Source organism: Mastigoproctus giganteus, chromosome 6 (genome assembly GCF_048544385.1).
Source record: "Mastigoproctus giganteus isolate SK-2022 chromosome 6, ASM4854438v1, whole genome shotgun sequence".
Classification (NCBI taxonomy): domain Eukaryota; kingdom Metazoa; phylum Arthropoda; class Arachnida; order Uropygi; family Thelyphonidae; genus Mastigoproctus; species Mastigoproctus giganteus.
Window position 1 is genome coordinate 77,811,689 of NC_143580.1, and position 15,857 is coordinate 77,827,545.

At 38.0% G+C, this 15,857-nt stretch overlaps 1 protein-coding gene across 1 annotated transcript in view; it reads left to right on the forward strand.

The window, feature by feature from the left end:
* Nucleotides 1-15,857, forward strand: part of LOC150084421 (phosphatidylserine synthase-like) — a 235,729-nt gene that overhangs the window by 209,309 nt on the left and 10,563 nt on the right. The window contains exon 12 of the mRNA XM_090375214.1: nt 13,102-13,182. Coding sequence (XP_090231340.1) covers nt 13,102-13,182 — 81 coding nt within the window. The remainder of the gene's footprint in view (nt 1-13,101; nt 13,183-15,857) is intronic.

Below are 15,857 nucleotides of genomic sequence, written 5' to 3' on the forward strand. Positions count from 1 at the left end.
TTTGTTTTAGCCATATTCATCTTTAGTCCAAAATCCTTACTAACTGTGCATAACTGATTAAGATTTTCCTCTAATTCTTTGGGATCGTGGCTTATGACCACAATGTCATCTGCAAATCGTAAATGGTTTAGGTACTCTCCGTTCACGTTGACTCCTTTCTGCGACCAGTCTAATCTTCTGAAAGCTTCCTCAAGGGCAGCAGTAAACAGCTTCGGAGATATTGTGTCTCCTTGTCGAACTCCTTTCTCGATTTTAAATTTCCTACTGTCTTTGTCTAGTCTAATAAAGGATGTAGCACTCTCATATATTTTCTTCAAAATCATAATATATGGAGTATCTATGCCTTGTCTTTCCAGTGCCCGAAACATTGCCTTATGCTGTATGGAGTCAAATGCCTTTTCATAATCCACAAATGCCAGGCATAATGGTGTTTTATATTCATTTGCTTTCTCCATTAGCTGTGATATTACGTGAAGGTGATCCATAGTTGAGAATCCTGTCCTAAAGCCAGCTTGCTCTTTCGGTTGATTCTCATCAAGTATTCTTTCTAATCTGTTAGTAATGACCCTTGTGAACAACTTGTAGATATGGGATAACAAGCTAATTGGTCTATAATTTCCAATTTCTGATTTATCTCCTTTCTTATGCAACAACAACAGTAACACAGTGTAGTACTACAGAGTTGATACATTGCTCTGGGATTGCGGTTTCCCATATGTAGTACTTTACATTTGTCAATGTTAAACTTCATTTGCCACCTCTCAGCCCATCTGCTCAACCTTTCCAGATACTGTTGCAGCAGCATAGTGTCAGTAGTGTCCTTGACAACCCTGCCAACCTTTGTATCATCTGCAAACTTGGACATTAAGCTTGATATACCATCATCAATATCATTTATAAATACAGAAAACAATAATGGACCCAACACTGAGCCCTGAGGGACTCCACTAATAACATTAGTCCACGATGAGCAGTGTCCACTGATTACCACTCTCTGTCTTCTCCCCCTCAACCACCCCTTTATCCATAGCAGCAATTTGCCTCCAATGCCACACTGCTCCAATTTGTGCAGCAGTCTTCCATGTGCAACAGTATCAAAAGCCTTTCTAAGATCCAAGTATATAATATCAAAGTTATTCCCTGCATCCAGTTCTTTTGTGACTGCATCATAGAATCCAATCAAATTGGTTAGGAAAGACCTCCCTTTAACAAAACCATGCTGTGTCTGAGCTATAACTGAAGTCTTGTCTAGATGATCGTGTAGTGCTTCTTTAACCAATGCCTCCATTAATTTTCCAGGAACAGAAGTTAAACTCACAGGTCTATAATTACTTGTGTCAGCCTTTGATCCTCCTTTGTGAATTGGGGTCACATTTGCACATCTCCAGTCCATGTGTACCTCCCCTAAGTCCAAGGAAGCTCTCATAATTATGGCTAAGGGTTTGCTTACTTCCATTGCTTCCTCCTTTAATATAACTGGATAGATTCCATCCACTCCAGGTGCCTTTCTTGTGTTTATCTTCAACAATTTCTCCTCCACTTTACTCTCAGTTATTACAAGATTCTCTAGCTTACTGCCAGAGTTGAATACACCTCTGGCATTCCCCTCGCTGAATAACTCCTCATGTGTGAATGTCGATGCAAAATATTCATTTAGTTTGTTAGCTACCTGAGCAGGATCATCAACAGTTGACCCATCAATATCAAGTGGACCAATCTGATTCATCCCCTTCCTTCTAGAGTTTACATAAGTAAAGAACTCTTTGCTGTTTTTCTTCGCATCCTTTGCCAAGGATTTCTCGTAATCTGTCTTCGCCTGCCTAACCTCCTTTGTAACTTGGTTACAGATCAACTTGTATCTATCATAGGCTTCTGTGTCACGTGTTAATTTGTATGTATCCCATGCATTTTTCTTCTCTGCCATATGCCTCATTAGTTCATCTGACATCCATTTAGGCCTAAACCTTGAACAATATTTCTTGGTTGGTATGTAAAGCCTAGTAGCTTCCAAGATAAGTTCTTTGAATGCTTCCTATTTTGAATTTGCTGTTGGTAACATCATCAGTTGATCCCACTGTATAGAATTTAAATACTGTCTCAGTCCACCGTAGTTGCCTTTACGAAAGCAATACCCCTTCCCTTTACCCCTAATGGTAGTTACCTCTTTGAGTAACTCCCACTTCAGAACACTGTGATCACTGCCACCTAGTGGTTCATTTCTCTGCAGATTCTTAATGCATGAAGAATCACTACTGATAATCAAATCAAGAGTATTACTCCCTCTAGTTGCCTCCCGAACATGCTGATGTAGAAAACAATCATCCAATAAATCCACAAAAGCCTTGCTAGTGTGTGAGTGACCAGCCCCCAAATTCCAGTCAATATCTGGGAAATTAAAATCCCCCATAATAAGACTCTCTGATTTACTGGCCCACTCTATTTCTCTGTACAGTTTCTTATTATACTCATCAGAGTCATTAGGTCTATAGCACACTCCTACTCTCAATTTTGATCTCCCAATGCTTATGTCACACCAAACTGACTCGACACTGCACTGTCCAGCGATGTCGACTGGCTTCACTTCCTTGGATTTTGTGTTTCTTAACTAATAGCATAACCCCTCTTCCCTTCCTATCCTGTCTATCCTTTCTGTAGACATTGTACTCCCCAAATTCCAGTTCTGCATTCCTTATATCTGTATGACACCACATGTCTGAAATCCCAACAATATCTGCCTTTGATGTTTTGAGCAATACCTCAAATTCATCAAATTTATTTACTAGACTCCTAGCATTGGTGTACATGCAAGTATACATGCTCCTGCTCTTCCTCTTAGCCACCCTAACACAACCCATGTGTTTACTTGTACCCCAATGATTCCCAGCAGTCTCTGAAATATCCTGCATCTTATTTTCCAGGCTGCTGTTATAAGATGTGAATATTAATTTGATATCTGTAATTTTAAAAATCTGTTGAAGTCTTCTAGCGTATTGTTGATGATATGGGAGCGCGATAAGGGGTTTATGTATCTTATTCTTATTCATGTGGTTAATGATTTTGCTTGGGTTATTAGTGTTATTATGAACTTTGGTGATGGTTTCTTTTATTAGTTGTAATGGGTATTTTCTGTCGATGAATTTTTTGTTGAGCTATTGTAATTCTACAGATAGGTCTGTTTGTGTGTGGCTATATTTTACAGCGTTGTATATCTGGTTGTATAGAACTGCTTTTTTGATGTACAGAGGGTGGTGTGAGTGGTAATTTAAGAATTTACCTGTATGTTTGTTTTTTCTGTATATTTTGGTGCCTAAAGATGTACTTATTTTGTATATAGTGAGGTTTAGAAAATTAATTTTATTATCGGTTTCTACTTCGAGGGTAAATTTGAGTCTTTCATGTGTTGTATTAAACATGTTCAGTAAAGTATCAATGGTGGTTCTGTTGCCTATTAAGAGGACGTCATCTGCATACTTCATGTATAGTTTAATTCCTGGGGGAAAGGGATGGAGTAGTTTTTCTTCGATAGAAGTGACGTAGATCTTGGATAAAGGGGCAGAGATTTCGAGGCCCATGGGAAGGCTGAAAATTTGTTCGTAGATGTTATTTTGGAATTTAAATTGTTTGGCGTCAAGTAACAGTGATGTGAGTTCTAAAATGTCATTAATGTTTAAGTCGGTACATTTTGTCAATGTGTCTTCCTTAATTAATAGTTCTTTAAGGGCCGGTAGCATGGATTCGATGTGCATGTTTGTGTATAGGGAGACGATGTCGAAGGATGCCAGAATATCGTTTTCAGATATGGTCATGGAAGTTATACGTTCGTGTGCTTGTTTAGTATTAGCATTAGCATTAGTAGAGGCATTTGATGCAAGAAAGCAAGCTTATGCAGCATCAGCCAAAAAAAAAAAAAAAAACCACTTCCACTTCACCCCTCTGTTCGTTCAAAATACCTGTCCAGCTGAGCCTTAAACTTATTTAGGCTATCAACCTCCACCACAAGAGATGGAAGTCTGTTCCACCAACCAACCACCCGCTGGCTAAAGGCAAATTTCCGCACGTCTATCCTACATCTGTCTTTCCTCAATTTGAATTTATGCCCTCTCGGGTGATTTTTCTGAGCTAGAGGAAGAATCCCATCAGCATTGAGCATGCTTAAACCATTCAAGGCTTTATACACCTCTATCAGATCACCTCGCTGGTGCCTAGTCTCCAGACACTGTAATTTGCAAAACTTAAGCCTTTCTTCGTAAGAGCACCCCTTTGTTCCATTCACTAATCTTGTTGCCCTTCTCTGTACTCGTTCCAGCAGCTCTACATCCTTCTTGAAATGAGGTCTCCAGACCTGTATACAGTACTCTAGGTGTGGCCTGACCATCGCCTTATACAATGGAATAATCACCTCCTTATCCCTGCTGGAAAAATTCCTGTATATCATTGACAATACTCCATGAGCTACTCTTGCAGCCCGTCTGCACTGCTCAGAGAACTTCATATCTGCCTGCACAACCACCCCCAAGTCCCTTTCATTCTCTACCACTGTCAGTGTAGTACCACAGAGTTGATACGTTGCTCTGGGGTTGCTGTTTCCCATGTGTAGTACTTTACATTTATCAATGTTAAACTTCATTTGCCACCTCTCAGCCCATCTGCTCAACCTTTCCAGATCCTGTTGCAGCAGCATAGTGTCAGTAGTGTCCTTGACAACCCTGCCAACCTTTGTATCGTCTGCAAACTTGGACATTAAGCCCGATATACCATCATCAATATCATTTATAAATACAGAAAACAATAATGGACCCAACACTGAGCCCTGAGGGACTCCACTAATAACATCAGTCCACGATGAGCAGTGTCCATTGATTACCACTCTCTGTCTTCTCCCCCTCAACCACCCCTTTATCCATAGCAGCAATTTGCCTCCAATGTCACACTGCTCCAATTTGTGTAGCAGTCTTCCATGTGCAACAGTATCAAAAGCCTTTCTAAGATCCAAGTATATAATATCAAAGTTATTCCCTGCATCCAGTTCTTTTGTGACTGCATCATAGTATCCAATCAAGTTGGTCAGGCAAGACTTCCCCTTAACAAAACCATGCTGTGTCTGAGCTATAACTGAAGTCTTGTCTAAATGATCCTGCAGTGCTTCTTTAACCAGTGCCTCCATTAATTTTCCTGGAACAGAAGTTAAGCTCACAGGTCTATAATTACTTGTGTCAGCCTTTGATCCTCCTTTGTGAATTGGGGTCACATTTGCACATTTCCAGTCTATGGGTACCTCCCCTGAGTCCAAGGAAGCTCTCATAATTATGGCTAAGGGTTTGCTTACTTCCTTTGCTGCCTCCTTTAATATAACTGGATAGATCCCATCCACCCCGGGTGCCTTTCTTGTGTTTATCTTCAACAGTTTCTCCTCCACTTTACTCCCAGTTATTTCAAGATTCTGTAACTTACTGCTAGAGTTGAATACACCTCTGGCATTCCCCTCGCTGAATAACTCCTCATGTGTGAATGTCGATGCAAAATATTCATTTAGTTTGTTAGCTACCTGAGCAGGATCATCAACACTTGACCCATCAATATCAAGAGGACCAATCTGATTCATCCCTCTCCTTCTAGAGTTTACATAAGTAAAGAACTCTTTGCTGTTTTTCTTTGCATCCCTTGCCAAGGATTTCTCGTAATCTGCCTTCGCCTGCCTAACCTCCTTTGTAACTTGGTTGCATATCAACTTGTATCTATCATAGGCTTCTGTGTCATGTGTTAATTTGTAAGTATCCCATGCATTTTTCTTCTCTGCCATATGCCTCATTAGTTCATCTGACATCCATTTTGGCCTAAACCTTGAACAATATTTCTTAGTTGGTATGTAAAGCCTAGTAGCTTCCAAGATAAGTTCTTTGAATGCTTCCCATTTTGAATTTGCTGTTGGTAACATCATCAGTTGGTCCCACTGTATAGAATTTAAATACTGTCTCAGTCCATCGTAGTCGCCTTTACGGAAGCAATAACCCTTCCCTTTACCCCTAATGGTAGTTACCTCTTTGAGTAAATCCCACTTCAGCACACTGTGATCACTGCCACCTAGTGGTTCATTTATCTGCAGATTCTTAATGCATGAAGAATCACTGCTGATAATCAAATCAAGAGTATTGCTCCCTCTAGTTGCCTCCCGAACATGCTGATGTAGAAAACAATCATCCAATAAATCCACAAAAGCCCTGCTAGTGTGTGAGTATCCAGCCTCCAAATTCCAGTCAATATCTGGGAAATTAAAATCTCCCATTATAAGACACTCTGATTTACTGGCCCATTCTATTTCCCTGTACAGTTCCTTATTATACTCATCAGAGTCATTAGGCCTATAGCACACTCCTACTCTCAATTTTGATCTCCCAATGTTTATGTCACACCAAACTGACTCCACACTGCACTGTCCAGCGATGTCGACTGGCTTCACTTCCTTGGTTTTTATGTGTTTCTTAACTAATAGCATAACACCTCCCCCCTTCCTATCCTGTCTATCCTTTCTGTAGACGTTGTACTCCCCAAATTGCAGTTCCGCATCCCTTATATCTGTGTGACACCACGTCTCTGATATCCCAACAATATCTGCCTTCGATGTTTTGAGCAATACCTCAAATTCATCAAATTTATTTACTAAACTCCTAGCATTGGTGTACACGCAAGTATACCTGCACCTGTTTCTATTCTTAGCTACCCTAACACAACCCATGTGTTTACTTGTACCACAATGGCTCCCAGCAGTCTCTGAAATACCATGCATCTTGTTTTTCAGGCTTCTGCTCATTCTAATAGAAGCAGTGCAAGAATCTCTTTCACCTCTGCCAGTGGCTACTTTCAATCTATTGGTCTTTGTCTCCCCCCAAGCTAGCAGTTTTCCGACCCACCTAACACTGCCTCGATAGCATCAGCAAATATTCTTGCACCCTTTCTATTTAAGTGTATCCCATCCCTGTAGAAGCAATCTCTCCTGTTAACAAGTACAGTCCAGGCTGAAAAAAATTCTACCCCTTGAGCCTTGCACAATCTTTCCAGGGCCGAATTGATCGACAAGGCTCTCATCATATACTCCCTCCTATCGTGTCTGGGCAGAATTGCAGACACTTTCAAATTCAACCCTAATTCTCGGCTTTTGTTCAACAGTGACCTGTACTTGTTAAGTAATTCTGCCGGTCTCCTACTCTTAATATTATTAGTGCCAACGTGTACAACTATATCACCTTTTGTGCCCTTAAAAGATGATATTCGCTCTACAACGTCATCAACCTTTGCCCCTGGCAGACATACCCTGGTCCTGTTCCACCTATCTTTTTTACAAAGCATGTTCCCCGTTTCCCTGACAATAGAGTCACCAACAACTACTAGTTCCTTCGGGACCAGCGCATTCTGCCTTGGGGGTTGTCTCTGTGTCACGCGATGCCCAAGTGCAAGCTCTGGCGTTGATGTGGGCAGCTGAGAGCTTGATGGGCCCCTCAATTTAGTTTCTTCGAGGGCATCCACCCTGTCCTTCAAGCTCTCATATAGGCCCAAAAGAACGCCGAGTTGTTGCCTGATATCGATACACTCCTTGCATCGCGCACACACAAAGACATCCCCCTTGGCAGTATCATGTCCCGTACCCGATTGCTCTGCAAACATCAAGCAAACAGTGCATTTTATAAGGCTGTGAGTCAGAGGACAACTGCCCCCCTCAGTTCTGCTCTGAGCCACAGCACTTCCATTAGCTTGAGCCTTTTGCTTTGCTGCTCTGGTCTGAGTCATGATTCTATTAATTTATTAATTAATTATGTTATGTTATTAATTATATTACGTTTGTAATCTAAGTCGTTATATGTATTTATTTAAACGTACAATTTAACTGCTAACGAAGTTCAACTAACGTTATCTAGTACGGTATATAACCTACGGTATATCTAGTACGGTATCACAATGGCGGGAAAGTTAATAACGGTAGCGGTAGTTACGAACACGTGGAAACCCTTACCGATACTTTTACAAGGCCGAGTAAAGAATAAATACACCAAATTAATCAAAAAATCACAAAATAATGTTATACTACTAAATTTAAATCAAAAGTTTTAGAAAAATAATAATTTCAAATCAATAAATAAGAAAAATCCACTTAGCGTCTTGGAACACGACCGTCACTAGTAGCCTGGTCAGTATTGTAGACCCTGAACCGAGAAAATCTCATTAAAGGTGAAATAATTTTGACGAGGAATACGGATAGGTTAGCATGGGTGGACTGTTTATATGAAACGATGGGTCTTAAAGGATAATCTTGTTTATGGAGTTTGACTATTCCAAAAATGTGTGGGAGAATGTTGCTGCGTATGCCTATTTGCTGGAGGGTATGTAAATTAATTTGTTTGTTGGCTCTGAGTCTTCTTAGGATCCCATCAAGTTTATTTTTAAGTTTGTTAATGTTAGACATGTTGCAAGCTCTGTATGTTGTTGAATCTGACAGGATGTGTAACATTTTCTTTATATATGTGTTTTTGTCCATGATTGCGATGGTTTGCAATTTCTCCCCCATTTGGAATTTAGCACATATTAAGTTTCCACGTGCACTGAAATGCATTTCGGGAAACCCAACCCGTATATAACACAAGCGCTCTCTTCCCCCCCTCCCCCACACACTATAGCTAACTGAGGATGATTTCGAAAGTCGCTCATGCACTGCTATTAGCTTCTATTTTTCTTCATTTAATTTAATTTAATTAGGCAACCATAGAATGGAAGATGCACTTTCCTTTCTTAAGAAAATTTTTATAGCCCATAACTTAGTTTTTAAACCCATAATCCCTGTAAGTTATTAGAATCCTATAACCACTATGTATGTGGTAAAACTCTCCACCAGCTAAGCGGATTACTATGAGGTGAGTGCTGAAAATTAAGCTAAGCTATACATACGATCTAGTTATTACATTACAGCACATAAGGACTCCTTAAAAATCAAGAGCTAACTTAGTTGGCTATTTTGACATGGTTCCTCATGAGCTGGATGTAGGGAACAATTTCGACTTCAACATAGTTCATTTGGATTTTAGCAAAATATTTGACTCTGTCCCTCATGAGAGCTTACTGTATAAGCTGGAAGGTTGAGATTACTGGAAAGATTCTAAGATGGATTACTGGGTTGCTGTACGGCAGAAGGCAGAGGGTTGTGATTGTTGGATGTTCTTCAAATAGTGTAACGTCAGGAGTGGGTTTCCCAAGGATTGGTTTTTGGACCACTGTTGTTTCTCATTTTCATAAATGCGTTAGGCGCAATATGGCCAAAGTAGCTCTTGCGCCAAAAAAACCCAACAACAACAACAACATAAATGCGTTGACAAAGGGATAGAAAGTGTGATGTCAAAATTTGCAGGTGATCTAAAGATTGATAGAGTTGTTAATGATCGGTGCCAAGCAGCCTCCTTCAGAATGACTTGAACAGACTTCACATAAGGTCAGAGACACCAGGCAGCCAGGAAAGCCCATAGTGTCCTATCGATGATTTATCAAATGTTATTCTGTAGAGATGGGGAGGTCATAATCCCACTGTATAAGGCAATTGTAGGACCACATTTGGAATACTGTGTTGAAGTATGGAGATCTCATGGAAAAAAGACATTGAGCTTCTTGAAAGTTCCAAAGATGGGCAACTCGAATGGTGAGATCAACAAAAAGTTGACTTACGTGGAAAGACTCCAATTATGTGGGCTACAGTGCTTGGCAACCAAGAACTTCAGAGGTGACCTGATTGAGGTTTATAAAGCTCTAAAAGGGGTTAGTAAAATGAATGAAGGTGGAATTACTGTGGAATTCCAGAACTACTGTGGAATTCCAGAACTAGGGGCCATAAATTCAAATTACAGGAATTGACGTTTAGATAAGATTGTAGGAAGTTTTCTTTTAGCCAGCGAGTCATTGTTTGCCTGGAACAAGTTGCTCTCACAGGTAGTTCAGGCTGACAGTTTGGCAAAGGAAAGCATATAATTTGCTTTTTTTTTTTTTTTTGTTCTTTTTTTTTTTATTTGCCAGTGCAGCAAAAGCCTGTGGCTTCCTTGCACTATATGGCAAATACTATTACTATTATTAAATCAAAATGCCACCCAGCTATTCAAGAAGACATTGTGCCTACAATACAACATAGTCCATTAATGAGTATTTGGAAGTTATCTGCATGCCTAGCAATCCTGCACATAACAGTATGGAGAACATTACATTCTGAAGGGTTTTATCCATGTCATCCTCAATCTGTTCAGCATCTTCACATAGAAGATTATGGTGCTCAATAGTGCATATAGTTTGGAATGACTAATTGCAAACAATGAACTTTGCTGACACGTTTTGTTCATCGATGAAACAATGTTCACACGTGATGGGGTGAATAATACGAGGAACTCACTTGAATACGCCGAATATAATCCTCATGAAGTAATTGAAACTGACTTAAAACATCATTTTTCATTAAATGTCTGGTGTGGCATCATTGGCAACCTGCTGATTGGACCTCATCTCACTGGGGATACATATGCTAACTTTCTGGAACATCAGTTGCCACTCCTATTAGTATTAGTAATGGCCATGTGGTACAGACAAGCCTAGGGCTTATGCTGCATCATCCAAAAAAAAGAAAAAAAGTAGTAAAATAATAATAATAAATTTAAATATAAATATAAAAAATATAAATTTAGACAATGTTCCTTTAGCAACATGAGCCTAGATGTAGATGTATCTGCAGCACAATGGAGCCCATTTTCATCAATGTGTGATAGAGTATCTCAATTGTGTGTATCCTAATCATTAGACTGACCGCTGAAACCCACATTCCTGGCCAGCGCAATCTCAGGATTTAAATCTCTGTTATTTTCTGTGGGAAAATATGAAGGTGATAGTGTATATGTGAAAATCCGATAATCCAGATGAACCTCTGCAGCAAATCATGGATGGTGTGCTGTAAGTCAAATTCAAAACATGTTGGAGAATGCAACCACACCTCTACAACATTGTGTTGAAATGTGTATTGAGGTTGCCGGTGGACATTTTGAACTATTAATCTAACTTTGTAATGTTATTTTATTCTTAAATAAGGACATACAGTAGAACATCAGTTATCTGGAATAATTTGAAAGGCTGATCTTTCTTCTTTTTTTTTTTATTAACGATAGTACAATAAGTGCTGGTTATAGTGTTCACGTTTGCAAATTTAATTTTGATTCAATTAAGCAAAAGATTGAATTTACTACCCATTTATAACAGATTGTGCAAACAAAAAATCCCAATAAACTGGAAACTGCAAATTGTTTTTATTGTTTTATGGTTGTGACCTCTAGAATTCTGTGATCTTCAGAAATGTTCTTTAGAAAAATATCACAGAGACTACTGGGTTTTCTCAGACACAATGAGTGAATTTCAGTTTAGTTTAACTCCAGATTCGGTAAGAATAATATTGGCCCAAAACTGTGTGATTTATTATTTTTCTCAATTTTTTACGGAACAGATGTGAACGAAAAGAAAACGCATAGTTTTAACATTGCAACAAAAAAACAGAAATTATTAATAGAATTAGAAATGGTGAAAATTTAGGAAATCTTTCCAAAGAGTTTGATGTGGGGATTCGAGCCCGTGACTACCAAATACGGAGGATGCGGAAAGGTCAGGGAATGACCACCGCATATCTCCGAAGCAATATGGCCTTAGTTGCTAATGCTCCTGAAAACCAGATAACAACAAATAACAATTAATGTGGGGACTTCAACAATTTACAACATCAAGAAAAATTGCAATGCTATAACAGAATTTATGGTGATTATGTATAGTAGAGGAGGATGTAGTAGGAAAAATACGATGTTGAAACCTGAAAATGCTGCTTTAGAGAGTGGCACTTTATTTGTGGTTTCTTCAGAAGCAAGGTTTAAGTGAACCAGTGTCTGGCCCAATGTTGTGTAAAAAAGCATTGGATTTTAATTGAAAATTAAGAGGTAATGAAGATTTTAAGGCAAGCACGGGTTGGCTGGAAACAATGAACTTTGGCTGAAAAATTTTAAACTGAGACACGGTATATGTGAACTAGATATTCAAGGCGAGAAACTTTCTGCAGATGAATCGGCAGCAGTGTCCTTAAAATTAAGTTTGCTTCAGTTATAGCAAATTATGAGAAAGAAAACATAATGTTGATGAGATGGGCTTATTATAGAAAGCATTACCGAGAAAAACCCTAGCCACTAAAAGAGAAATGCCTGCACCAGGTTTTAAGATGAGAAAAGAGTGAGTTACAATTGCTATTGTGCAAATGCTACTGGGATGCACAGATTGACTGTGCTTGTTATCGGAAAGTTGAAAAAACCTAGAGCATTTAAAAATCTTTCTAATTTTCCTGTTTTGTACAAAAATGTCTGGATGGATGTTTCTCTTTTCTGAGACTAGTTTATATATTTTTTTTATTTAATTAATCTTAATTATTTAATTTAATTGTAAGATAAGATTAAATTTATTTAATCTTACCTTACATTCGATTATCCAGAAAATTTGGCTTTCCAGAAGATGTCTGACAACAATAATTCCGGATAACTGACGTTCTATTGTATTTCATTTCTTGTCAAGAGCAAGTTTTAGTGTTGTTAATTAACCTTACCATTTTTTTTTATTTTTACAAAACTTTAAATACCCTAGCAGCCAAAGGAGACATTTCCAGACCCATGTTTATATACAATTTTTTTTAATTATTTTGGACCGTAGAACATGCTCTTACAGTATGGCAGATTCCTCCTGAAACACCCTGTATACAGATAGATTATTCTGAAATGCTTCTCTGTGCAATAATATTGTGATGCTACGTAGAGAGAGTAAGTCTCTCTCTCTCTGCCCATCATAACATGCTAGGAAATTTATGCTCTGAAAGACACCCCATCAACAGAATTTAAAAATGCTTTTCAAGGAAATATGAGGTTAAAAAAAGAATTGTTTCACAGGTAAATAGCATTGCAAACAAGACTGAAATAATATATGGCATAATTAAAATATTTTTAAAAAGTTGCTATATATGAGATTTGTTTGCTGTAAGTTGTATATTCCGTTGTGTTTCTGTTTCAGATGATTCTCAGTGTACTCTGTGTGTTTAATTGTGTTTTATACAGCAAGTTTCAACAGAAAATGAAGATTAAAATTCATCAGGTATTCTCTCTCTCTCTCTCTCTCTCTCTCACTGCGTTTTTTTTTTTTTTTTTTTTTTTTTTCTTTCCAAGTACTTCAAAAAAAGTTTTACCTTGCTAGTAAAAATACATGCTGTTTATTTACTCACTGCTCCATTTCTTGATATAAACAACTGAATGAATAAAAATTTGCATTTTGTATAGGGATGTTAGTGAATAGGAGGTGGGTGGAGAGTTTGGGGGGGGGGAGTTCTTGTTTCTATTCCAGAGATGACCACCAAGTCAGAGAAATTTACAGTAAATTTTGAATACAATGTATTTAGCAGTTCATGCCAGCTTGAACTGCTAAATACAGTTGCTAAACACAGAACTATTATTATGATTAAAGAGGCCTGTGCACTCTGGATTCATTATTATTATTGTGGATTATTTCATCATTCAATAATCCACAATAATAAGAACTATTGTTGCTCAAACAGCGCATGCTACTACACTCTTTCCAATAACCGCTTGGCTGTTAGGCCTGAGTATGTTATATGTGTATGACATCCTGATATCCTACAGGACTGCTTCTTTGTGTTTGCACAGATGCATGTGTGCATTCTTGTGTAGCTAAAATGCACGATCATTTAGAATGGGAAGGTGCAGCACACACCTGTACAGGAAGTGTGTAAGGTCTTATACAGAGATTTTGGTGTGTGTGGATGTGCATGCTTGAAACAACAGTGTGCAAAAGATTGTTTTTTTTGTCGTCACATCTCTCTTTTTACATCTAATTCAAACACTAATTTGTTTTATTCAGTCTAGTTTTCTAGTTTGATTTTATTTCATGGAAATTTGTAAGTTTTTGTTCACTTTTTTTTTTTTTTTTATGAAAACCCAAAACACGAAAGGTATCAAAACCTATAGTACTTAGTACCGTGCATGGGTTGAAGGAGAAGCATGGGTTGATGGGGGGAGGGGGATGCTGGAAACTTTGCTCTAGAGACTAAACATTGGTTTCACCACTTCAAGCCTCCAGTAAGCAAAGTGGTGGTATTTCACCGGTTGATGAAAGTCATCTACCACCCACTTGGATAGTTTACTGTGTATTCCAGCATATAAGTCAAACTATGAAGTGCAAAAAATTGTCAAAAATTTTTTAAGTTAACTTATACACTGAATATAAAGTCTTAAACTTTAATTAAAGATGCATTAGAAAGATAGGAATTGATATCAAAATGTTTATAGTTTATTACATATATTTTTAAATAAATATACATTGTTCACTTTTTTGAAGCCCAAGAATTTGTTCACCTTCATCACACAAAAACAGTTTGTGGAATTCACTGAGAGTTGTTTTTGGGTTTACTTTTTTGAGTTCTCAAAATGTAAACTTTGCAAGAGGGTTAAGAGAAGTCAAAATAGGCTAAATAAAAACTTGGGAAGATTTGAAGGAACATATGAATAACCAGTACAGGAAGGTATTTAGTATATGAATAACCAGTATCAGGAAGGTATTTAGTATATGAATAACCAGTATTAGGAAGGTGGAAACATGTTTTGATGTTTAGTTAAAAAAAAAAGAAATCCCAGAAAAAGTAGAAACACCATGGTTAAGATAATCAAAAGTGATAAGGGCAAAAGTTAAAGCAAAAGAGAAGGGAATTTTAGAAGTCGAGACTGATGTTGAACACATGGACATTGAGGAGGAATCCTTTGGAACCACTATAACAAAGCTACATATATCTACACATGCATGTCTTTCTAAACACACTGTATTTAAATAAGAGACTTAATAAGTACTTCAAATTCATCAATTGATTTACTATATTCCTGGTATTATGTGCACCTATTTTGCTCTTAGTAACCCGTACATAGTCCATATATTTACTTCTTCCGTGAGGAATCCTAGCAGACCTTGAAATCCCCAATACCCTGTTTTTCATGCTGCGGCATGTATCAGTAGAAGAAGCACAGGAATCAGTTTCACCTCTGCTTGTGGTTGCTGCTAAACTATTAGTCTCTGCATTTTCCTTGTAAAAATATTCTCTCCTGTTTGGCTCTTAATAAGCACCAACCATGGCAAGAACCCTGCAAGCCTGCACAATCTCTCCACAGTCAAATTGATTAATAAGACTCTCATCATGCACTCCCTCCTTTCACTGAGCAAAATTTCAGACACTTTCAGTTTCAATTTTAGCTTGCGGCTTTTTATAAATATTGCCCTATACCTGTCAAGTAAATCCTCAGATTGCTTATTCTTAATGTCATTAGTACTTTTTGTGCCCATAAAACATAATAATTGTTTCTGCAGCATTATCAGCTTTTCCCTTTGGCAAAGATAACTTGGTTCTATTCCATCTGCCTTCTTTATACAATATATTTACCATTTCACTGACAATAGCATCACTGATAATAACTGCTTCCTGTGATTCTTTGGATATCCATTGTCTTGTTTGATAGCTTAAATAAACTTAAATAAATTTAAGGCTGAGCCAGGCAAACATTTGGAGTAACTGGATGGGTGAAATGGAAAGGGTTTTTTTTTTGGCTGATGTGTATAAGCTTGCTTTCTTGCATCATATGCCTCAACTAATGCTAATGTATGAGTGTAGGCTCTAGCATTGAGCTGAGCAGCCAAGTGCTTGATGGGTTCTTCTTTTTAATTCCTTCAATGGCATCAACCATATTCTTCAAGCTCTGATATTCACCCAT